A 26,650-nucleotide genomic window follows, 5' to 3' on the forward strand; every position below is an offset into this window, starting at 1 on the left:
TGCTTTATAAACATAGTATCAGGGCAACTAGGTAGCACAATGAATAGAGCAACAGGCCTGGAGTCAGGAGGCGCTGGGTTCAAATCTGACCTCAGACACTTCCTAGCTATGTGACCCTGGGCAAGTCAGTTAATCTCAACTGTGTAGCCCTTACCATTCTTGTGTCTTAGAAATGATTCCAAGCCAGAAGGTAAAAGTTTAAAAATAAGAATAATAGTATCACCAGAACAATGTTGACATTTAAAAGATAGGTCTTTGTTTCAGAATAAAATTGGATATCATTCGGGAAATAGCACAATATTCTACAAGCAATCTAGCCTACTCTCTTCCTCTTCTTCAGTTCTAGGCCCAGTTTATTGCTGGTCAGCAATATCTGTCCCAGATGTACGTGCTGGCTGATGAACCTGTTTTGTGGGCCTTCCCTCCAGCTGATTATGTCAGTCGAGACAACAGGCATCATTCATCCCCTGGATTTTTCTTGTGTGGATAGTTAGGCCAAACGCTCTTGAGTGAATATGAATCTCATTTAGGAGCCTCTACAGTATTCTGGAGCTAGATATAATTAGCATGATGCCATCTGCAAACAGGAATGCCTCATCATCTATAAGCAAGCCCTATTCCACTGGACCTGTGCTGGACATCCTTCATGAAGATGGTAGCCATCTTTGGTGAGCCCACATCACTCTGTTTTGTACCTTGTTTTCTATTTATAATCACAGGATAGAAATCTAGTCTATCTTTCAAGAAGACTAGAGATGATGTTAATGTATTCTCCAGGTGTTTGTTAGAGGGTCTTTAAAAAAGTAATTTGTTCTACCAAAACAAATTTTATAATCAACAAAATTTTTTAAAATCTACCTATTTTCATGTCTTCATCAGCAATGCCAGTGATAAATGCATATTATTCACTAATTTCTAAAAGGTAAACTTTTCTTTCCTGAAATATTCCTTTGAAAACATAAAAGCACCCTTGTAAATAGCTACTTTCCTATTCAGAGTATATTTGTCACTGACAAAAATCTACTTTTGAAATACGATAACCTCCTACAAGGACAAGGAATGAACTTGGAAAAGGCCTCCTCCAGATATGTCAAAGCATTCAATTATTGAAAACAGAGTTGAAGAGGTTCTTTCTGCAGAACATCATGTACTCCTATACTCATACCCAAGTGACAATAATATGTAACTTTACAGTTCCCTACATTTCTTTACTACCATCTCATTTGGACCTTAACTCCCCAGTCAAAATATCAACCATCTTCAATTCCCTCAACCATATTTACATTAACAATTTATTCTCTTTGATAGTTTCATAATCGCTTAAAATACACAATTATAAAACAGAAACCGCTATGGATTCAATTACAACACAGTATCACTGGATGGTCACATTACAAGAAAGACTGAAGACCAAAAGACAAATCAGTCATACTGTTATCTCATTCCTCTTGAACCTCATGTTAACTTCCATTTTAGCCTAATCTCAGATTCCTTTGTTTCATCTGATAATCTCAAAAGCAACACTTTAGAGACCTTCCCTATGTTATAAGTCACAAGATTCAATCTTTAGCCCTGCACAGTACTGCACTGTATACAAACAAGGTGAATTTATGTTAGGCATTATATGGGGTAGTTTGGATTTAAGTGTTCATATTTTTCCACCCATCTTTTTTTTTTTTAAACGCCCTAAGACATTAGCAAACTCAGTAATTAAGAGGAAAGGTGTGATCTTCTATTTCCTTTAATCATTTTCTGATCAAATAGGACCTTTTCTTTCATCCTTCACCTCAGAAACACACAACTATAAAAATTTAAAGTATTAAGTTGACAAAGATAAACAAACAGCATCTGTGATAACAAGACTCCATACTATTGATAGACTCAGGGTGACAAAACTCTGGGAGGGAAATACAGTTTTTGTATTGAAACTTAAGTATTTTAATTTTTAATATAAAGTTCATGTCTTACTATATGTAAATGCTTCCAATTTCTCCCAAACAGCATCAAGATATGCCTTATTATAAAGTATTAATTGTAACCCCATTGAAACCAGGCTAGTAGTTCCAACCTGAGACACAATGCAAAGTCACAGAGCTTTCCTATCACAAAAGAAAAAAAAAATTTTTAATCTTTTTTTAACCAGAGGAAAATACTTTTTACACAGGCATAGAATATTTTATAACAAAAATTCTAGAATTTTTAATGCCCCGACTCAGATACATCTTGCATTTTCTATGAAATCCCTCAAAAGTGCTTTAGAATATAAAGAGAAAATATGCAACCATACATAAAAATGTTTGGATTTTTATTGAAATTTCATGTTTCGTATCAAACAAAATCTTTCTTCAGATAAAAATATTCTCTCAGATGTCTCCCGATATCTGTTAAGTCTAAATTGGTCCTTCAGTGCCTTAATTTTTTTAAATTGTCTTGATGAAATGTCTATGCTCTCAGAATGTTCCCAAGAATAATTTTTTATCGTGTGAAGGACCGTACGTGACGACCTCTCCCGCTTCCTCCACTAACAAACTTTCCTCTTGAGCCTCCACTGCCACTATTTGCGCTTGCCCAAGAAGGCCCAAGTCCACCTCGACCTCTGGAAGCACGGTCACGTGGACTTGGACGATATCCTATAATAGAAAAAAACACAGTGATTTTAATCCTTTGTCACTTTCCTTCTTCCTGTGGATAAACAATGATTTATTATTATTATTCAATAATACATTAAAATATATTATCCTAAGCAGAACTGAAATTAACAAAATTTGATTTAATAAAATATGAAATGAATTTTAACAAGATTCAACATCTAATATTGAAGACTTAATTTGGTCTGGCTTTATAAATAATTTTAAGTACTTTTAAGGCATTTTGAGAAACACAAACAAAATTTATAGACTCATTGTTTATTAACTGTTATTTGGGTCACAATTTTATCTGTCCAAAAGTATTTTTCTAAAATGGCTATCATTTTAGACCTTGAATCTCTCTGATGTGTTCTTCTAGTCCCTCTTAAAATGTAAACTCCATAAGGGCAGGCATTTTTTTCTCCTTCATATCCCTACTTTCTAGGACAGTATCTGAAATATGGTAAGCACCTAAGGCCTGTCAATCAATTTTTTTTAAGGCAGATACGAATAAATGTTTAATCTTTTCCAATAGTTCAGGAGATTTCTGGAAATCATTAATAATATTACTAGCTTAAAAATATAGAAATTTTTAAGTTTCACAATATGCTTGTTTTTCATATTCCCAGCTTTTTAGGGCAAATGCCTTCCTATATCATCAGGAGTATCAGCAAACCAAAAATGTAACGCACCTGCAGAACTGAGTGGCCGAAGTGGTGGAAGAGGACCCCTGCTAAAATTGCTCTGCCCTCCTCTACTTTCATTATAGGTCCCTCGTGGTGTACTTTGAGCACTCCAGCTAGAACCTCGTGTTCCCTCACGACGACTATAATTTCCTAAACATAACATATAACATCAGCATTTAATGACTCGTAACTTCACCCATTATAAAGTCCTAGAATTAATACTAATAGTACTTTACTGAAAAACTTATAGGCAAATAACTGGAATGAAGAACTACATAGAAACAATACACTCCAAAAGATTACTAATACAGTTCTAGAAATTCATTCTTTTTCATTTCAATATGTATACTTGGAAGGTAGACCATTATTGTACATAACATAAATATATCTACTAATTAAATCCTCAAGCATAAGCTTCTAACTTAGAAAATCCTGGGAAAGCAATCTGATGAGTATCTATTGTTAAACTATGAATAATCTCAAACAAATTATTTTTGTAATTTTGATGGATAAATCCAACTGACAAAAATCAAAATAATAGTCATTAAATCTTAATGAAAGATTTAAGTAGATATTGGGATAAAAACATCCGAGAAACATTTACATGAATAAGTCAAACTCTCTTTTAAAGTCCTCCCTTCCCCTATTTTTAAAGGAGAATTATCAACTATTAACCACTACTCCAAAAAACAAATTACCTTTTGAAGCAGGTGGAGTGAAGAATCTATTTTGACTATGAAAAGCACCTCGTCCTCCTCGGTTCCCTGAAAACCCACCACGAGAAGAAATCTTCTGTGATACTTTGGGTGGCCGTTTTGGTGGTGGTAACCCATCCTGTGGCACCACTTCTTTACTTTCAGCTGCAACAAAGTCATCCACGTGCATAGATGGTGGCCTACTTGTGTTCTGTTTCCTTTGACGAAAGATATCATGAGGTCTGATACCCTGTCCAAATCCTCCCCGGCCTCTTCCTCTGGGAGGTGGCACAATGTGAGCTCTCTTGGCAGGTTCAATGTATTCAGATTTTCCACTAATTAAAATTATGAAATAATTAAATTAAAACTAATAAAAAATAAAGAATTTTTCCATTTTTCATATATTAGTAGGAGAACTAAAATGGATTAACTCAGGACTTAAAAGCCACTGTATTTTGATAGCCCCAACAAAGATCTCTTCCATGTGTTTCCAAACTTCATCAAAAAGATTATTTTCTGGGGGCAGCTAAGTGGTTCAATGGATTGAGAGCCAGGCCTCGGACACTTCCTAGCTGTATGACTCTGGACAAATCACCTAACCCCTGTTGCCTAGCCTTTACTGCTCTTCTGCTTTGGAAACAATATACAGTACTGATTCGAAAATGGAAGGTAAGGGTTTAAAAAAAAAAAGTTTCTTCAAATCAAAAATAATTCCTTTCCCCTTAAAAAGTTATTGGGGGGGAAAGGGGGAGGGAGGAGGGCCCAGTTGGGTGGCTCAGTGGATTAAGAGCCAGGCCCAGAGATGGGAGATCCTGTGTTCAAATCTGACCTCACATACTTCCTGTGTGACCCTGGGCAAATCACTTGACCCCCACTGCCTAGCCCTTACTGCTCTTCTGCCTTAGAACTAATATACCATGTTGATTCTAAGATGGAAGGTAAGGGTTTAAAAAAAAAAAGTTATTATGAATTTTATGAAGAACATCATATGAGTGACACCACATTCTATGTCAAAGAAAGAATGGAACTATTTGCAAGTAAAAAAACAGACCCAATTAATTTCCCTTTTCTTCAAACAAAATAAAGTAATAAATATCCAAGCCACTAAGGTTTTCTTATTATGAAAAAATATAGCAATGGCCCAACTTTCTACACCCAGCCTCTTTTCAGGCCACAGCTATAAGCCAAATGACTAAGCGATCTTCTTTAAAAGTGGACTGAGGGGGGCAGCTGGGTAGCTCAGTGGAGTGAGTCAGGCCTAGAGACGGGAGGTCCTAGGTTCAAACCCGGCCTCAGCCACTTCCCAGCTGTGTGACCCTGGGCAAGTCACTTGACTCCCATTGCCCACCCTTACCAATCTTCCACCTATGAGACAATACACCAAAGTACAAGGGTTTAAAAAAAAAAAAAAAAAAAAAAAGTGGACTGAGAAGAAAAACAACAAAGACAGCTTATATTTCAACCACCATTTTGTATAGTTTACAAAACCATCTGGAATGTTCTTCAGTCATATGCAACACTTTTAAGAGACCTACAGAGCAGCAAAGCTTACCTCGATGTTATAAAGGTCTCATGTTTGTGTTTGCCAAGCTTAAATCCTTTCGTAGTCTTTGTCCTCCCAGGAGATGAAGGTTCTGATAAAAAGGAACGCTCTAATTCGGCTTGCAAATCAAAGTCACTATAACATTTTTCAGAGAGCTCAATTAGGTCAACTTTTACCTGTAATCATAAAAGAATAATTTCACAATACTGGCATGGGATAGGAAAGAGAAAGGCAGGGGAAAGAGGGAGTATATACCTCAAAGACAAATACTTAGGAATAATTTTGACAGAAATTTTTATAACATGTAAAATATGTGAAAACCAACATATAATTATGAAAAATAGTAAGGCATATAGTCTTTAAATCATAAATTAAATATTCAACAAAAGATTTCTCAAAAGTGAAAAATACCTCAACATATGTTTATAACCATAGTAAAATATTTATTTTCCCTCAGAAATCACTGTGAAGAACAAACTTCATGCAAGTTCAATGTACATAATTTAAAAAGTCAATGTACCAAAGAATTAGCATGCTCTCCTTTACTGAATATACCCTATTAAAAAAGCGGGATTTGACACAACCACTTCCTCATACCCACAAACAGGATCAAACTGATAGTCTGTCAGGAGGATCTCTTAGGCAAAAGCAAAATCTAAAGGAAAACAGAACCCCAAATATCTGCCAAGAGAACTTAGTCTATGGCAAGAACAATAATGAGCACAGTACAGTAAAGAAACAAATATAAAGTCCTACCACTCTAGCAATGTTTCTCAAAGATCAACACCACTGACAATGAAAGGACTAAAATGAGGTATAAGTGAAAAATAGAGAAATCTAAACAGAGAATTAAATGTGCAAAGTGAGAAAGAATATAAGGAAACTATATCAGTAAGCCAGAAAATAAAATTTTGACACAAAATAAAATGTTTTAGGGCCTAAGGAAACTATCACCAACCAAAACTTTAAAATAACTCTTTGGATATATATGAAAAAATATTACTTTACCAAATCTAAATCTGTTTCAATCTCTTCAGCCTGAAATGGAGAAAACCACATGGACTTCAGCTGGTCATCCATTACATCAGCTAGCACATAAGCAGTCCTATAACAAAAGTTAGCAAATACATTGGTGATTCAAAAAATTTAAGATCCTTCAAATCTTGTGAAGTTAGTAAATATGGTGCTGCAGCATAAAAATATGCTACTTCAGAAAACTAGTACTTAGCAAAGATTAAAGATTAATATAAGTGGACTGATTCAAGAATTTTACAACAAATATTCAAAGGATATCATTTTACAGCTGAGAAAATTGAGACTTAGTCATAAACCAATTAGAGGCACAGCAGAGTGTTCTAGAATGGTGGGCTTAACTCCCAAATCTTTTTTTTTTTTCCCCTTGTGAAGCAGACTAGTGAAGGTCCTTAAGAATGTGACTTCATTGAGAAGGGACCATTTCCCTTTTGTGTTTGCATCCTCACCCCAAGCACAATGCCTGGCACTTCATAGGCAGTAAAATGCTGGTTGATGGAATATGCCAATTACTAAAAGGGTTACATTTTATTTTGCTAAAACTAGAGATAGTTAACATATTAAATATGGCAACTGACACCAGAGAATGACAAAAACACAAAAATGTTTTACCTATTGTTAAACAGATTTTGAAGAGATTCTGGAGCTGAAAGTACTGGTTCCACATCTTGATCACTAAGTGGTAAAGGATCACCTGCAGATTCCAGCATTTGTCTAAGACCAACTATGTTGTCCTGCAAAGAATCCAGGTTGTCATCATCTTTAGAATGTTCCTAGGTTTAAGATTAAAAAAAAAAAAAAAGAAAAAAATTTGAATCATAGAACACAAGTTAAAAAAAAAACAATATTTCTTATGACTACATACTTTCAGTGGAAAACTGAACCATTATAATAAAATTTTTAGCATTAACATTTTACTTAGCAAAAAATTTCCAACTTCCAATTTAAAAAAGTAAAACAGGCAACATGTGACTATTTGCATGAACTGAACAGCAGAAGATATCCTGCAATTAAGAAACTGCTACATTTCAAAAAACAACTTTTTAAAATTTTCAATTTCAATAATCTTTCATTAACTCATTTTAGTATGACTGAAAAAAATACTACCACTCACTGCAAGATCACTATTCAAAATAGTAACAATGAAAAAGATGAAATAATCAAGGCAGAGAAAATATGGTTTGATTATAGAAAGAATGACTATTTTTTTTTTTTTACCAAAACATGCTTCTCCAGTTGAAGGAATAAACTTTCTGGACTTTCTTCTTTACTCTGTAAAAGCTGTTTTAATTCTGCAGCATTAAGACTCAATGTTCTTGACGGATGAGATCCATCTACTTCCATGAGACCACTGTCATCCCCACAACATCCCTGTAAACATTAGACAGAAATTAAACTAAAATAACAAAGAAATTTTGAAAAATATTTACACATTTACATCAAATATCTAAATTTTGTAGTGCTTTATTTCACTTTGATGGCTTTGCTCTATACCAACATAAAATTGTTAAATGAAACAATAAGCAAATGGCATTAAGTCTAATTTTAAAACACAAGAAAGCAATGTTAACTATTTTGCCTGCCGATGTTCACATTATGGCACTATGTCTCAAAGATTGTACATTAAAATACACTGTGGTCTCACAACATAACTGTGGGCTCTCATAATATAACTTATATAGAAGTTAATAAAACTATGCCTGCCTTTAGAAAGAGCTGATATTTTAAACTATCTCTCACAAAACAGTATGGCAAATGAAAAGAATAACAATCTACAAAAGATTGCATCCCATCAGTTGTAGAAGTGAATATTTTCTGCCTTAAAGGATATACTCACACCTCAGTAAGTTTTACTCCTTAAATTTTAACTAGGTGAACAACTTTAAAAGCATTCTAAAGTTTCTATTCAATATAATAATATATACTTTAAGCCCTTAAAGGAAATATAATCTGAAAATTAAACGGTTAAGTATAGTATCTGCACAGGAACCAAAATAACGATTAGTCCATTTGTAGATAACGAAGACCCTTGAGTTCTCTTCCCACTATCTGAACAATTTATATCCATTCCAAAATAATAACACCTCTATCAGAAAGTGGGAAGTATTTAAATACAGCTCACTTATAATCTACCATCACTAAAATTTTTAGTGGATAGAGAGTAAACAGGTATCAGTTAACCAAATAAACAAAAGTAAAAGCCAATCTGGTTACCCAGTAGTAGCTATGTTTCACGAAAACAGCTGTGAGGAACATCATGAAAATTATTAGATGTGAGATTATGTGAAGATTTCATTTATTCAAGGTATCCTTCCTCCATCATTATCATAAATAACAGATCATGGCTAAAAATAAAAGAAAATGCCTTTTTAAACTTAATGATAATTTGTCCTTTGGCTCACAGTTTAAAATTTGGTGTCTGAAATTTTAAATTAAGTTTCACATCTTTTGAAGATCTTTCCATAGGGACTCTTAACTTTTCCTAAATATACAATTTAGGACATACAGGTATAATTTTTAAACCACTAACGTGCAAAGGGAAAATTATGTGAGATGTGAAAATTCAGACAACTCAAATGTGATATGATCTCACACCATTTCATATTGTCTCATACTTAAGGTAAACATTTGATTTATACCTTGTTATAACAAAACATGCTTAGGAATGTCAATGATTTGTTGCAAAATATTCTCTGCAACTATTGTCCTAATACTGAGTGATTCAACTTTTTATAGCACCTAAGTTTTTAAAAACGTAACTACTAAACTGTCATAATATAAAATACAAACTTCTAAAATTCTAAAGTTAATGGATAAAAGAAAAAATAGTATTTTTACAAACAAATCTCAGATAACAAAGGAAAAATATTTTTTCTCAATAAACACGAGTAACTTTTAAAACTAAAATTCACCTAAAAAACAAAGGTTTTTCTTAATCTGCTGATCAAAATGGTTCATGAAAAAATGTATTATTTATCTGATTTACCTGTTAGTAGCATTTTAATAAAAGCATTACCTTCAGCCACAGCAAACACATAAAAATCTTATAGCAGATACACAAGTTTAATCAACAACTAATCAATGTTCTTAAGTTTCGTACTAGGATTAAGGTGGGAAACATCACTCTGGAAAAAAGCTGATCCAATACTAATTAGTGGAATGTTAGCTCTTGAGGAGGACTATTTTATCTCTATCTTGGTAGACCATTTGCCTAGCTCAGAAAAGGTACTCTATAAATACTTGTTGAATGAATGAATCTAAACAGAATAGGCTTCAATGCTAAGCACTTAGTATACCATCATCTATAAATATTTGTTGACTTACAGACAGGATGCACCTGTTTCTGGGCAGCATCAGTATGGTTAAAAAAAAAAAGAAAAAGGAAATTTGAAATACAAGGAAGATTTTTTAATTACTTTGATCTCAAAGGTCACATTTACACTGGTGCTATAAAGTTAGCAGCAAGACACTTTACAAATATCACAACAGAAATGCATGTTAAGTTCTGAATAAGTAGGCAAAATGGCTTTTTAAATTACTTCATATTGTAGCACTTGTTAATAAATTCAAAAAAAGCTAAAATATATTAACTCACCATTGTATCAGAGTTGAGTATTTGTCTCATAAACTCCAAAAAAGAAGATGCAAGTTCTCCTGTGTCCTTACTAAATGTGCTAACAACTCGTTTTAATAAGCGGTACAGGGAATTACTGTGCTTCCTTAATGAACTATTGAAGAAAATAAAGAAAAAACTTCAAGTTAATATTACTAAGAATTATCAATTTTTGCTAATATGACACCAAAAAAAGACCTCATGTGCCTTTACTATTGATGTAATCAATTCAAGACTCAGATGATAATTCATACCATATTACCAATAGGTGGGTAAGCCAACCTTTTCTAAAGTCTCTATGCAGGAAAAACTCAATTATCCGGGCATGACCCACCCCACCCCCCTTTCACTAATGCTCTTAGAAAGTTCTTAACCTCATGCCTGAAATTTATCCTTCAGAAGATTTTAATCATTTCTAATATTTCTGCCTTCTGAAGCTAAGTAGATTAGTCTTTATCTTTCTTCTATATAAAATCCTCTAATAATGCTAAAACAGCTGGCAGTGTTCTCCTGAGTCTTCTCTCCTCCAAGAGAAACCACTTCGGTTCCTTGTCTGAGGTTCAAGACCTTTTGCTCCCAAGGCTGGACTACTCTGGATATTGTTGCTATCTTAATTAAAAAGTAAAATCCATAGTTGAACCCAGTCTTGTACACAATCATTTAGTCAGTGCAGAGTTCAATGAGGCTGTGAAGAATGGAGCCAGTGATTCCATTAGCTTTCTTGGTAATTGAAACATACTACTAATGATGCATACTGTTTAGATTAAGGTACACTAAGGCACCCAGATGTTTACGCATGATAAGAAGAACAATTAGAAATACTGGGTTGGTTTGTGGTTTTTTTAATGTAACTCATTAAGCAAAACTTAAATTTGTATATGTATAAGTATAACATATCTATAGTTATTTCTAAAATCATTCTTATGACCACTTTTTTGGGTCATTCTTGCAACAGTTTTAATAGCTATTAAAAGAGAAAAGAGTCCAATTAATATTGTCCAATTATCTACAACCTGAACTCTCTAAGACTCTGGATTACTGGAAAGGCACCAATCTGCAGAAGGAAAAGAAGTTTCTTCACTGAGAGTTCTCTAGACTACTGAAATAATAGAGACAGGATGGATGGATGGTAGGAAGAGAGGCAGGCAGCTAAATATGGACAGATCTGTAGTTTATACACACACACACACATAGAAAATAAACTCAAAACCCACAAATATATGTATTCTGAAGTTATAATTGAACCATGATGATAAAAGTGTTTTTATTTAGAACACTTAAAAGATTCCTGGGCTATACAGTTAACAAAGTTAATAAGTATTTGCTATCAGCATAAATAACACTATTACATTAGGACTGATAGTAATATGTAAAGGAGAGGTAATTCTTCTAGAAACCTTATGATCAATATAATTAAAAAAAAGACAAATATATGTAATGTGAATAGAATCATAAACAAAAAAACATTAAAATACTGATATGATTATTAAAAAAAAACAGTCTAAGATGAGTCAGATGGGACTATTTAGAAAGCTTTATAATATCTGAGAGCTAACATTATATTTAATAGCTTAAAACTGAACTAAGACTACTTTGGAAACATGCTATATTAAGTAAAATTCATATTGTGCTTTACATATATCATCTTATTTGAGCCTCACAAGAACCTTTTTGGATATAGACCCTGAGGCTGAGAGGCTAGCAATTTTGTCAGGAGCAACTATGAACACTTGAAGATAAAGGATTTCAGAAAGAGAAATATATTTGAAGAACAAAAAAATACAGGTATAACACTCCTTTGCATACTGTTCATAATTTACATACTCAATAATGAAAAATACAAATAATTTATTTCTGTAATTTTTCTCAACGTTGTTTGTGAAACATGCCATTTTTCACATACAGCCAAAATTTCATTGTCCATGGAAACAATAATGGTAAACTGAAAATCCTAAGAAATCAAAATATTCACTGTAGACAGTTATTTCCTCATCTTCACTTTCACTTATTTTCTTTACTCATTTACTTTCATAAAAGGTAATGTGGTGAAAGCCAACATTAATTTCTTAAATGAACATTTAAAGGCCTATATATTAGCCACTGTGTTACATCCTAGAGATAAGAGACAAAAATAAAATATTTCCTACTTAAGGGCTTGCATTCCATTGAGGTGAATGTATACACAGGGGAAAAAAATGTCCATTAACCACTAGATATCATTCTATATCTCTTCTTTTTTATGGCTATACTCCTTGAGAAGACTGTCTATATTAGATACCTCAATGTCCTTTCCTATCATTCTCTTCTTTAACTCTCTACAGTCTTGACTTCTGACTTCATTATCCCAGGAAAACTGCTCTCTCTCAAATTACCAATCATCTCTTAAATGCCAAATATTAATGACTTTTTCTCAATCCTCAACATTCTTGATGTTGTAGCTTCAGACACTAGCTTTGTGACCCTGGGGGAGTGACCCCTGTCTGTCTCTCAGTTTCCTCATCATAAAATGGGAATCATTATACACTGTGAGGCACCTACCTTCAAGGTTGTAAGGATCAAATGAATTAATAGCTGTAAAAGTGCATAACACAATGCCTAGCATATAACAGATACTTAATAAATGCTTGTTCCATATCCTTCCTTTCCTTCCTCCTTACTGAATGAAGTCTGCAGCCTTTGATATACCCTTTTATCCTTGATATTCTTTTCTTACTAGTTTTCAAGCCACTTCTAAGTCTCCTTTGCTGGATCTTTGTTCAAGTCACAATCATTAATAGTAAGTGTCCCTAGAGCTCTATCCTGGGCCCTCTTCTCTTTTCTCCTCAATATGATTTCACTTGGTGATCTCATTTAGCTTCTCCAATAGATTCAATTATCAGCTCTATGAAGATAATTGTCCAATCTACTTAAGGAACTCTAACTCCCTTTTCAATCTTCAATCTCACATCTCCAAATATCTATTGAACATCTCCAATTGAAGAACTCATAAACATCATAAATTCAACTTGTCCAAAACTGACCTCATTAATAACTTTCTCCCTAAATCATCCCCACTTCAAAACTTCTCTATTACTCCCAAAAGTACCACCATACTTCTTTTCTCTCTCCTCATCTCTTCATCCCACTTTCCTTGGCTTCCAGTCTCAGCTAAAGTCAAGAAAACTTTCATAGTCCACCTTAACCTCAGTGCCTTCCCTCTGATACTCCCCCAAGTAATTATCTACATGTTATATTTCCATTAGATTGTGAGCTCTTTGAGAATAGCAGGGTTTTTTTTTTGCCTTACTTTATATATTTATAACACTTGTAGCAGATGCTTAATGAATGTTTGCTGATTGGCTGAAAATGAATAAAATTACATTCAAATAGAAATGAAGTAATTTCCACAGATATTATTTATTCATTGATCACAAAAACCTGAGAGAGGGAGGGAAAACTAAAAAAAATCACTTCCTATAGGGGGTAGCATTTGAACTGAGCTTTTGAAGAAGGTTAAGGATTCTATAAAGTTGAAGTATGGAAAAAATACATTACAGAAATGGAGGACAGGATACACAAAGGGACAAAAGAGGTAGAAAATGGAATGCCATGTACAAGGAAGAGCAAATAAATCAGTTTAGCAGGATTATAGAGTGTGGAGGATGTGAACAGTAAAGTTCAATATGCCTATAAATTGTGAAGATGGGATTAACTCTCCCCTTCCCTACTTTTAAATTTAATCAACAAAAGTGAAAACACCCCTAATTTAACCCTAAAGTAGGGGAAGTACACAAACTACTTACTAAAGGAGTTTGCACCTCAAGAAGCAACTGACTTCTCCCTGAGCAGTCCTAAGCAAAATTAAAGACTAAAATTGGTTCCCAAAGTGGAGGAAGGAACAGGAAGTGATATAAAGAAGGGTCTTTTAAAAGGAGCTGAAAACCAGTGGAAATGTGCGTTGGCCATGGGTGGGGGGATTGCGGGGGGTGAAGGGGAAAGTAGGAATATGAATCATGTAACCATGTTAAAAATAATGAATATTAATAAATGTTTAAATTTTATAAAAAGGAGCTGAAATTTTCTGTTATAAGGCCTTCAAGCTTTTTTTGAAATTCTGGAGGCGGGTGGAGGACCTTCTTCAGCCCAGACCTGGTACTCTAGCATTTGATAAGACTGCTCTTGGATTTTCCCCTTTGGACTACAATGTGGGTGAGTGAAAAAGCTAACTCCTTTCCTGGCTTCTGAAGAGATTAGTTTCCAGAGGAGGATACGTGGTTATTCACCACTGGCTCCTCCTGCTAAGGGTCTTCCAGTGGAGGGTTAACAAGCCTTACCTAAGGTGAGCCAGGCACCAGAGAAATATTTATGGAGATCAGCTAGACTGCTTACTCTACCTTCTTTCACATTTCTCTTCTTTACACTATCCCTCTATTTTATAAATAAAGCTACTAAATAAAAAGTCATTCTGACTTGAGTTATATATCGGAGACCATATTCTCTTACATTTTCTCAAACCATATTAATTTTAGCCCCTATAAAACATAGACTCTAATATACTTAAGAACTAATTACATTAACATGTTAACATTTAAGTCTCAGTAACTAATTAGAATATATATTTCTTATTGCCACAGAAATTTTCACTCAACATCAGCACTTCCAAAAACAAGATCAGAGGTAAACATTATTTGTCTGGATTTTTAAATATTTTACCCATAGAAATAGCATTTGAAAAGCAAATATTTAGTATTAAGAATTCTAAAGCTAAAAAAGAAAAATAAGATTTCTTAGAAAGGCAATCTAAGGTTGACTCTAGACCATATACTTGAAGGTGGTTAAGACTGCCATACATACACAACTAGATTTGTGTAAAGGGAAATCTTGCCATTTGTGAGATAAAATCCCTTGAATGAGGGAAATCTAAAAGTACTAGTCCCTTTCTCTAGCTAGGTCTTGTGATTTTCTTCTCCTCTCCTTCCATTCCAGTTAGCTTGTCTCCAAATGTATTTAAGCTAGCTTCAGCAAGAATAAAGAAATAGAAAATAAAAATAAAAACCGCTCCTCTGACAATTTTTCCTCCTCCATTTTATTTTGTCTCATTCTAGGCTGCTCACAAAGAAATATACATCTTCTCTGACCTATCTTCTAAGCATAAAAAAAAAGATGGAGATTAGACAAAGAATCACTAGACTGAAATATAAGAACTAGATTAGAAGGATTTACATTATAAAAAGCTAAACTTCACAATCCTTAAAAACAGTCCCAATAGGGGGAAGCTGGGTAGCTCAGTGGATTGAGAGCCAGGCCTAGAGATGGGAGGTCCTAGGTTCAAAGCCGGCCTGAGACACTTCCCAGCTGTGTGACCCTGGGCAAGTCACTTGACTCCCATTGCCCACCCTTACCACTCTTCCACCTAAGAGCCAATACACAGAAGTTAAGGTTTAAAAAAAAAAAAAGCCCCTATTTTTAAACTAATTTTCAAATACATGAAATAATAATGTATAATAGTATCCAGTCTTACACAACTATCCACACTCCTCTCCCTCAACTTTGCAGCAAGAAGCAAAGAAAACCTAGCACCATCATGCTACTCAAGGAAATAACAGGAGTAGGTGCATCACATCAAAAACATTCAAAAATCATAAAATGCAAACACAAAACAACTAACAAGAACTCTGTCTTTTAGATATCAAATGTTAGTCCTAATTTATTTTACCAACTATAGTGACACATCTTTGCTAAAGATATTTTCCACAAAAAAGAATGTTTCCCATTTTATCAGAAATCTCTTTCCTCATTTCCCAATTTTTCTTCTCATCTGTTTTGTCTATGTATCGTAGTACTAGATTTTTAAACATATAAAAAAGAAATGCAGCATTCCCAAAATATATTTGTGTTCTTTAAAATTATTAAAATATTTTCAGTGTCAAATGATCTTCAATAATTGCTCAAAGCTGTTGTGAATAACTCAAGATTTTGTGATAATCTTGGGAACTAAAGTCTTAATTAGTGAGATATAAAGGGTTACCTTTTTAAGTGAAAGAACCCATAATCGTGTTCTGCAAGAAACATCATCGTTCTAACACACGTCAGTAAGCAGTTGTAACTATTCTCAGAATTGGCTATTGTTTCCAGTAGACAGTCACAGATCAAGGCCATCAACTCCTTGCTTGGTAAAGAATTGGACAGCTGCTCCATTTCAGAAAGTGATCCCTCTGAAGAACTTGGCAAAATAAGTGCAATGTCCTAAAGGAAAAGATAATGAGAGGAAAAATACCTTCATTTTTCTTTTAATTTCATAAAGCAAGTAGCTGATGAGTTTGTACTTTATCGCAGATAAAGGTATAGAGATATACATATAGAGAACCAATTAAAATTCCTGGGCATGTTACGAATAAAATTGATATAGATGGATATTAGAAGTATTAATAGTTTATTTAAAGCCATATTGGTAGGTAATTATGAAGGCCATGCATCTGCTAAGATCTAATTCAAATTGCCCACCATTACCTTCTGCTCACCTGGCTACTATGTAGGAAAGAGAGCATCTCCCAATCACATCAGGAGTCTTATACCTCTGTCTACGTAATCACACTTCCTCCATAAGAGGAATCATGGGAAATGTAGTTTCCAAGTCCCCTAAGCTTCCACAGGAAGTTTATATCATATATCTAAATATTAAAGCTCAATAAACCCCAAATTTCTACAAACACAGGCAAGAGAATAATATGATCAGATTTTTGTTTTAAGAATTAAAAAAAAACAAAAACCCTGAAAGCACTGCCTCTTTAACGCCTTTAAAACTTTAACGCTACAAAAGAAGGTTTGAGGCAAAATCATTTAAAGGAAAGTGGGACCAAGAAATAAAGTCAAATGAGGCTAAAACCAATTAAATTATTGTGATGTGCTCAACTGATTAAACCTCATATGCAATATCTAACATGTACAAATCAAATTGATTTCTCAAGTAAGTTGTTCAGTCATTCAGTAGTATCTGACTCTTCATGAACCTGTGGACCACTATCCATAGGGTTTTCTTGGCAAAAAATACTGGAATGGTTTGCCATTTCCTGCTACAGTTTATATGCAGGGAGAGATTTAAGTTATGCCTAGGGTCACACAGCTAGTACCTAATCTACTTGCTCCTCCTCAAGAAAAGATTCATTCTATAAGGTAAAAAAGGAATCACCTTGAAATAAATCTCCCTAAGATCTCCTTTGTCTAGGACAGTGTCATACCAAAAGAGTCTTTTCTTTGATTAAGTCCTAAAGGTTACCAGACTAAGGTTTTGTTAAAGTAGAAACACAAAGAAATTTCAAAAATACGGGATTTATACAAAGAATGCAATGCCAGAATATATCTCCATACCGGGTAGGTAAAGCATTCCTGAAAATTCAATTAACACTGAGAACAGAATTATCAAAGGATCCAAATTGCTCATGGAAATAAACTGGAAACCAATGTAGAAAAAAGTTAAACACTGTTAACTAGGAGTAAAATCAGCTTCTATCCTGAGATTTTTTAAAACTATCCTGAAAAAAGATCAATGAACAATCCTACCAACAATTATTCATTAGTTGTTGTGTATGAAAAAGAAAAATGTAGAGAAAAACCTTTGTAGCACAATTAAAAGGGAAAAAAATGGCACGTTGGCCACAACCACCATTCAAGAAATGTTGGAGATGGAGTCAGATGCTAATCAAAGCATAATATTTTTCACCTAAGTTTGTTTATGGTTTTAATTTGGGGATTTCGGTTTTATATAAATACTCTCTTACAACAACGGCAAATATGGAAGTATGTTTTGCGTTATAATATATGTATAACCTAGATCAAATTGTTTAACATCTCCAAGAATGGGGAGGGGAAGAGAGGGAGACAATTTTGCTCTCATAATTTTGGAAAATTTTGGAAAACTGTTATTACATGTAATTGAGAAAATAATATATTTTTGAATTAAAGAAAAAAAAATGTTACAGAAGCTATACACAAAAGAGGACTCCAGCAAAGAAACCAAATATCAGAGGTACATGAAATTTAAAAATGCTGGTACTACAACTTAACCTTAATTGGCCGATGTGGTCACTGAAAGGGAAGGGTCTGTAAAGGTCTTGCTTCCTCTCAAAAGAGAGCACAATCTAAAACTGGATACCTGTCCAACTAGAAATATTTAAATTGACCACATGAGTTTATATGAGGCCTGTATTTTGAAAGGAATATGTAAAAATAATTATTCAAGTACCTGATCACAGAGAGACTGCAAAATGGACGTAACATATTCAACACACTGCTGATGAATAACACTCTCACCAGTTGATCGAATTAGAGCTAACAACTCCTGGAAAATCTCTGCATATTTTTCATCACCCTTAATAGTTCCATTAATCAGATGCAAAATAGCCAATTTGCAAGCTTTGTGTGAAGCAAGGGCATCAAGAAGAGCCAGAAGTCTGGTAGTTTGAGTTGTATACTGTTTTTCTTTATCTTCTGAATTGCTGAAATGAAAACAATAAACTTAATGAAGAATATTCTTGCCTTCTCAGACATTTAAATCATTTGTATTCCATAATCCAATCTATCTTGTTTTACTACTTGAAAACTGAAGCCAACTTTTCATGAAATCCTTGAAATAACAGTACATATAAATTGTCTTTTTGACAATTTAAAAGTGCTAGAATTCAGAAGCAGCTGGGTGGCTCAGTGGATTGAAAGCCAGGCCTAGAGACGGGAGATCCTGGGTTCAAATTTGACCTCAGACACTTCCTAGCTGTGTGACCCTGGGCAAGGCACTTAAACCCCCATTGCCTAGCCCTTACCACTCTTCTTCCCTGGAGCCAATATACAGTAAGATGGAAGGTAAGGGCTTAAAAAAAAAATAAACAGATAAATATGACATAAAGGATCATGCTTATCTGAAGGAATCTTGAAATAAATTTCTTATAATAAAGAATATTTACTCAACCTAAATATATGGTCAGTTATTTGTCTATTCCTTAATGGTCTGTTTTTCAATAAAATAGGTTTTATTAGAGTAGAGTACAAATATGTTACCCTCTTATGTGTTGGGGCAATTATCAGTTATATTTATGACATTTTTTTAATGAGGATACCACTGCTACTTTTCTGTCAGTCTTTTAAATAATCTGAAGCTTCTTTTAAAAATATTATATTATATGGTACTTCTTTCAAAGCACCTGGTAACAGAATTATGTTTTGCATATGAAACACTGAAATCAAAGTTAACATGTCATAGGATTATAGGTTTTAAAGTTGTATCATAGCAATATAGTTTGAAACCCACAAGTACAATTAGGGAAACAAGTCTATACGGGTAAGATAACTTGACCAAGGTCACACAAGGAATAAGTAGCAGAGCAGGGATTCAAACCCAGGTCTTATAATTCCAAATCCAGTGATCTTCCTACTGACTCATATATTTCCTTTTGAGATTTTTATGAGTTCTGAACGTAGACAAAAGCCAAAATATCCACACTAAAATCTATTAAGGAAAACTTAGTAAATGGAAATAAATGTCTTCCAAAAAAAAAACATAAAATGAAAATACCTTTGCATGTCTTCTACAATCAAGTCCAATACAGTTCTCATGATTAGAAGTGCAGTTGGTGAAGCAAGATCACATAATTGAACACAAATACGCCGCAACATGTGCTGAATTGGCAGGCAAGTTGTGCCAGAGAAAGAACGAACTATTTCTTGGAGCAGCTTTGCTTGGACATGAAGATGCATGCTCCACAGTTTGCGAGTGTTGAGTGCCACTGATATATCATGTGGCTCAATAACCTGTTAAGAAAGTATATATGTGTGTATATGTGTATGAATTTTCTTTATATTTATTTATAATTACTGACCAAAAAATAATTTTTAGGAAACACTACTACACCAATCTGTTTCTGCAGGCCAACTTTTACTAAAGTTAAATTTTAAAAGAACTTCCTATCATACAGTCAAAACATTTGCTTGATTTGAACTGACTTAGTAAGATATTTTAACTCTCAGTTAGTCATTAGAACAAATTTCATTAAGAGAAATAACAGTCAGATGCCAAATTCTAACACAATGTAAAAAGAAACAATACTTTTAAAAAATACCACACACACCAAAAGAAGAGCACAATTCCAGTATAATAATAAAATTCACTTTAACAAAAATTCACTAAAGTATTACGGTCACCATACAAAACACAGTGCCCAACTTGCATCAGTTTTACAAATTTCACCCTCCTCCAGTTATTTTCTTCAGGGCTTTTTTTTTTTGGTCCAAAAATAAGATCACGGATTTTTTAAAAGTGATACTGAAGTCATTTATAAAGATGCAAGTGATATGGAAGTGATACCTGAGTTGTTTGCATGGGCAATGGAAGGGGCAGGAGCTCTGAAAGCAGAATGAGTCCAGAAAAAAATCCTTCAGGAACTCTCAAGACCGAAGAAAGAACTTCTTTTAACATTAAAGACCAAGTATTATTGGCTAAAGTCTCTTCTGAGATTGTAAGTTTTTCATTAACTCCCTGTGTAAAAGTCAGTAAGATATCAATGATGTCATTCTGAATCTTCTGCTCATCACTATCCAGACGACCTGAGAGAGGGATAGAGCACAGTAGCATGTGTAAAGTAACAAGGGCTGAAGGAACACGCATGTCTTTAAACTCAAAGGATCCACCCCTGAGAAGCTCCGTTAACATGGTTTTAAGAAGAGTGAGTGTGCAGCGGGCCATGGAAATGGTAGTAACTCGGTGAAGAGTAGTCCCCATGTTGACATGGAGCCTCCAAGGCTGCGTAAGAATATTGTTCAGTTTTTGCAGAACACGGATAAAGGTGTCCATTCCTTCAGCAGAAAAAAGCTGAATAACTGCAAGGTTCCACTTCAGATCTTTCTGCTGACCTTTATAAAAGAAAAATAAAACACTCAAATTAGTTATATGTTACAGAAATGATTATAGATTTTATAGATTTAACTTAAAAAAACTTAAGACAGACATAGAGTCTACTTAAAGATGTAATGGCAATACTATACCTTCAACAGGAGGTGGTGGGCACGCTATGTTACAAAGGACACGTAATGCAGTTGGCAGACCAACGCCTTCTGGGGTCATCAAGTTATCAATATTCTTTTTAAAAAACAAGAGTTATATGAGATTTTAATATACTTCAAGATCAATTTAATATATAACAGGTCAAGAAAAAATATAACTGAATACAGTCTTTGTGGATATACACTAAAATACCTTAAGAGTAAACTGCAAGATTGATGGAGTAAACTGAAAACAGAGGTATCTATACATAGACATTACTAATTACCTATTTAATCTCTACTGTGGACTATCTTAAAGAATAAGATGAATAAAATAATAAGTAAAGTGAATATAAATGCAGAAAATTGAGTGAATAAAGATCTAAACTGTTTTAATTTTTAAAAAGTTAAAGAATAAAATAAACAGGGTAGTCTACATTTTAAAAGCTTGTTGATTTATAATATCAAGTATCAGAAATACTCTTTGCTTCATAATATAAAAGTTTTTCATAGAAATAGGTTTTGAACAATGATAGATATATAACCCAGTGGAATTGCTTGTCAGCTCTAGGAGGGGGAAGGGAAAAGAGGTGGGAAAAATCATGAATCATATAAACATAGAAAAATATTCTAAATAACTAAAGAAAAAAAGAAAGAACAGAAAACTTTGGGGGAAAAATTTTTTTTAATTAAAGTTTGTTTTTTCCTGAGCTTTGCAGGGTCTAAAATCAGTACAGAAAATGAGGAAGCAGTACCAAGCATTTGTTAAGCATTCAATATGTGTAAGACAGAATTAAATGCTAGAGGGACAAAGACAAGAACAAAATAGTCCCTAATGTCAAAAGGGTTACAGTCAAATGGGGAGACAATATATGTATATTTATATTTATACATGTATGCATACACAGGTAAGGATGTGTATATATAAATGCATGTGTGTATATACAGCGACACAAGAGATGTGTGTATGTATACATACTATCTATATAAGTTTATGTGGGAAATACAATAACTTTGGTGGGGAAGGATCTAGCAATGACAGAAAATAAGGAAAGGTTTCAAGTAGAAGGTGATGAGTTTTAAACTAAGGCTATGAGGAAATTGGGATGAGACAAGTGAATATGCCAGGAATAGAGAGCTGCCAATGCAAAAGCACAAAAACAGGAGAAGGAATATCATGTTCAAGGAATAACAAATAGGCCAATATAATTGATCTATAGAAAGTCTGGAAGGAGTAACATGGAAGTAATCTAAAAACGTAGAATAGGGGCAAGGTGGTCAAAATCTTTAAATGTCAAAGTTTTCCATATTTGACACCCTGAAATAGATTCTATTATGTTAAGGAAACTTTAGTGAATTACTTTCATCAAAACAGTTACCTAAACCATCACCAAGAATTAATGGAATGAGAGTTTTAACTACAAATGTAGCAGGAAGGAATGAAGAGTAATTTTTCATAATTGAACAGGTGTTCTTGAAGAAAGATGGCTTGAATGATGAGAAGGAACTTTGGACAGCATAAACTGAGGCACTGGGGGTAGAGGGGCCTTCAGGTCAGGCACTCAAGTTCTTCTGATCATGTAGAACATTTACAAATTCAAGGACCAAGAACATATTCCCTACTAATACTAATGGCTTCATGTCATCCAAAATACACATAACATTCGTGGCAGAGACAGACACAGGAGCAACTCATTTTCTAATAAAGCTGATTAACTAAAAAAAGTTAACTAAACCTTTTCTCCCCTTTTCAGTTCTCTGAAAAGAGTTTAATGAAAAAAAGGAAATAACAACCAGGAAAAGAGTATTTCTAAAATAGTTCTGGTAAAAGGTTCAGTGAATTCAAACCCGCCTCAGCCACTTCCCAGCTGTGTGACCCTGGGCAAGTCACTTGACCCCCATTGCCCACCCTTACCAATCTTCCACCCATGAGACAATACACCAAAGTACAAGGGTTAAAAAAAAAATTAGTTAAAAAAAAAAAAAAGGTTCAGTGAAGACTATTGTGAAACTATTGGAAAAAAAATCAAGTTCATCTCTCCTTTGTCAGATTTTTCCATATCAGGAAAGAAGTGGTATTTTCTCATGATCCCATACTAACAAAACAACTTCCTTGTCACCCACCTTTCTACAAAATTCTCTTAATCCATTGCCATAATTTTTTAACTCATTTAATTACCTTTTAAAAACAGATATTTTAGGGGCAGCTGGGTAGCTCAGTGGAGTGAGAGTCAGGCCTAGAGACAGGAGGTCCTAGGTTCAAACCCGACCTCAGCCACTTCCCAGCTGTGTGACCCTGGGCAAGTCACTTGACCCCCATTGCCCACCCTTACCAATCTTCCACCTATGAGACAATACACCGAAGTACAAGGGTTTAAAAAAAAAACAACAAAAAACAAAAAAAACATATTTTAGAGCTACAAGGCTATTTAAATGGGAGAAAAATGCTAAGCAAAAAGTTCCTGTTAGAATTTGCAATTTAAAGACACAACTAGTTCCTATTGCATTCCTTTACTTTCAACAAACAGGGATATCTCTTTTACATTGTTTTTGCCATGCCTTTAAACCAGTGATGGGCAAACTTTTTAAAGAGGGGGCCAAAGGAAAGGAAATGCTCATCTGTCAGTCTGTTTCTAAGGCAACTCTTTTGAAGTTTCATTGGATTGCATCCTACTCATTGTATCCATCAGATTAGGAATAATGTGACCCAGCTAGATAGAACATTTCAGGCCCCCCCCCCCAACTGGCCCGCAGACCGTATGTAGTTTACCCATCACTGCTTTAAACCATGTTCAATTTCTGCTATGAACCATGAAATAGGGAATAAGGGAAAGTCAATTTTATAAAGAGAAAAAAATTTTATTTCCTATTCAGTATTCTCTAGGAGAAAACCAAGGGGAAGGCAAAAGGGGAGATTAAGACTAAAAACAATCTAAGTACAGTGGTTCTAAGTCTTTTTTTCACCTATGCAAGTCAGTATCGTCTGACAACAGACAAGAATTGTGCTTATATTGCTTTATGTAGAATCTTCCTACCACAGTGTCAGGAAAGTGAAAAAATATCGAACTTTTGGCTTGGAGAAACATGTCCTGTAATTCCTGAACCTGTTCCCCTAGGCAAGTGAAGGCAAACCTATGGCATGGGTGCCAAAGATGACACACAGAACACTCTTTGTGGGCATGTAGGCATCCTCTCCCTCTCACCCCTCCAGTTCATTACTAGAAAGCAGAGGGACTCAGAGGGAGCTGCTCCCTCCCTCTCTCCACCACACCTGAGGATATTTTTTCACATCCCCACCCCTCTGCCCAGCAGACCAATAGGAGAGAACAATGGGTAAAGATGGGTAGCTCACAGGTAGGAGAGCTAGAAGGAGGCAGGCATGGGTGGGGTGAGGGTGGGGCCCAGCACCCCATCTCTAAAAGGTTCACCATCACTCTAGAGACCACAAGATATAACTATAATAGACAAAACCATATTTTGAAATTTCTGGCTTCCTCACTAAAGTAATATCAAAGACAGTAATGTACTCATTTAGTTCCTACATTATTTCTGATTTATTTTGCTTAAATGATACAAAATAAATCTCTCTAAATTCTGTTAAACCTAAAAACATGTTTCTAGATGAAATAAAGGAGGGAAAAGCAAACATGATAGTTTGGGGTCATGCTAAAGAATAAACTTTCTTAATATCAATAAAAACATTCTTCCTTTACCACATTAATCAAATGTACTGGTACTTTACATTGTACAGAAGCTCACTTTACTTTTACTTTTTTTTTCATTAAGTATCACAGTTTCTCTTAGAATTAACAGGTTTTCTTCATCTTTTTTTTCCCAATTAAGTCATATGTTTCATTCTCTTCTAATCTTTCCAACCTTCGCAATCCTCCACTCATCCAATTTTGCATTCAGCTCTGAGACCAAGAGTGCCATACAGTAAAATTCATAAAAAATGTGCCTTTCCCTGCTACAAAAGGAACTAAAAAGAACAAAAAAAATCAAAATAATATAGATCAAAGAATGTTCAGCTAAATGTCTGGATGAAAGAACATTTGTTTCTTATCCCACACTCATCATCATCAGGACTCTCATTTATATAGCTTTTTAAGATTTACAAAAAACTTTCCTGAACATAACTCTAAAAAGTAGTAACACCAACTATTATTCTCTACATTCTCAGATAAGGAATGAAGTCAAGGATCACACTTAACTGTCAGAGACAAGATGCAAACTCAGAACTTCTGACTTCTACATCAGTACTTTCTACCAGTCTATCAAAGATAATAAATCAAAAAACAAACACTACAGCCCTAGAATTCACTCATAGTAAGTATCCTCTAAACCTTCACCTAGAGGTCACCTTCTGATCAGATGGTTCTTCCTAGACCCTCCTTTTAAGTGAGGTAGCCAGACTAATCATATCCTCATCCTCTCTAAGTTGTAGTCCAGCCCTTTTATCTCATATCCCCTGAGCTAAGTCTTCCTCTTCACCTTCACTCTCACTTTCAGCTCCTTTTCTGTGTTGCCTTCCCCTCATCAGAATATAAACTTCTTGAGGTCAGGGACTATCTACTTAGCTTAGAAGAGCACATAGTAAGTGCTTAATAATTTAATAAAAGTTTTCTGACTAGTGGCTGAGAGCCTAAATGTACAATTATATAGATGAATGTATATTACCTGGACAAGGGAACTAGTCTAACTCCTAGCTCTGCATTTATCAGCTATGTGACTATAAATAATCCCTGGGCCTTAGTTTTCTCTGTGTAAAATAGAATTGAACTAGGTAATCTCTGAAATTCCCTTAACCTCTAAATCCTATGACTAGATAGATAAATAGGACTATAAGGAAAGCGAAAGGAAGGGGGGGGAGAGGGGGGAGAAAGAGAGAGAGAGAGAGAGAGAGAGAGAGAGAGAGAGAGAGAGAGAGAACAAGAACCTGAAACAGTGAACTGCTGATCATTTCTTGAATATGCTAGAGAAGGGAACCTTGGAAAGCTAAAAATTGGACAGTTACATGGTCTCTTAAGTCTCTTCCAACCTTGTTATTCTATGATATACATTGGGTGAGCATCAAGAAGTCACAAGAACATGCAAAACAACTCTTGTTTCTATTTGTTTCTTACAATGAAACACTGGTTAATTATCCAATCTAAGTACCAAAGTACATAAAGTACAGTTCACATGACAATGAAATTACTAACACTGGTATCAAAGAAAGGCCCTGAATCAATGACAAACTGAATTAGCACTTAATCGAATTATAATAATTAGATCTATGTTTACACTAAGTTTATTCATTAAGAAATGTGTAAAGTGGGGGCAATCTCAGACACTTCCCAGCTGTGTGACCCTGGGCAAGTCACTTGACCCCCACTGCCTAGCCCTTACCACTCTTCTGCCTTGGAGCCAATACATAGTATTGACTCCAAGATGGGAGGTAAGGGTTT

General features: G+C 34.4%; 1 protein-coding gene across 1 annotated transcript in view; it reads right to left on the minus strand.

Moving 5' to 3' along the window:
- Nucleotides 1–2,291: 2,291 nt before the first annotated feature.
- The window catches only part of VIRMA (vir like m6A methyltransferase associated), an 82,579-nt gene continuing 58,220 nt past the window's right edge, over nucleotides 2,292–26,650 (minus strand). Inside the window, exons 12-24 of the mRNA XM_044668431.1 lie at nucleotides 21,207–21,300; nucleotides 20,530–21,074; nucleotides 19,741–19,976; nucleotides 18,418–18,670; nucleotides 16,204–16,421; nucleotides 10,179–10,311; nucleotides 7,802–7,954; nucleotides 7,196–7,356; nucleotides 6,560–6,656; nucleotides 5,561–5,727; nucleotides 4,012–4,343; nucleotides 3,320–3,463; nucleotides 2,292–2,630 (exon numbers count right to left, since the gene is read on the minus strand). Coding sequence (XP_044524366.1) covers nucleotides 2,476–2,630; nucleotides 3,320–3,463; nucleotides 4,012–4,343; nucleotides 5,561–5,727; nucleotides 6,560–6,656; nucleotides 7,196–7,356; nucleotides 7,802–7,954; nucleotides 10,179–10,311; nucleotides 16,204–16,421; nucleotides 18,418–18,670; nucleotides 19,741–19,976; nucleotides 20,530–21,074; nucleotides 21,207–21,300 — 2,688 coding nt within the window. The 3' untranslated portion in view covers nucleotides 2,292–2,475. The remainder of the gene's footprint in view (nucleotides 2,631–3,319; nucleotides 3,464–4,011; nucleotides 4,344–5,560; nucleotides 5,728–6,559; nucleotides 6,657–7,195; nucleotides 7,357–7,801; nucleotides 7,955–10,178; nucleotides 10,312–16,203; nucleotides 16,422–18,417; nucleotides 18,671–19,740; nucleotides 19,977–20,529; nucleotides 21,075–21,206; nucleotides 21,301–26,650) is intronic.

This window comes from Gracilinanus agilis, chromosome 1, assembly GCF_016433145.1.
Source record: "Gracilinanus agilis isolate LMUSP501 chromosome 1, AgileGrace, whole genome shotgun sequence".
Lineage (NCBI taxonomy): Eukaryota > Metazoa > Chordata > Mammalia > Didelphimorphia > Didelphidae > Gracilinanus > Gracilinanus agilis.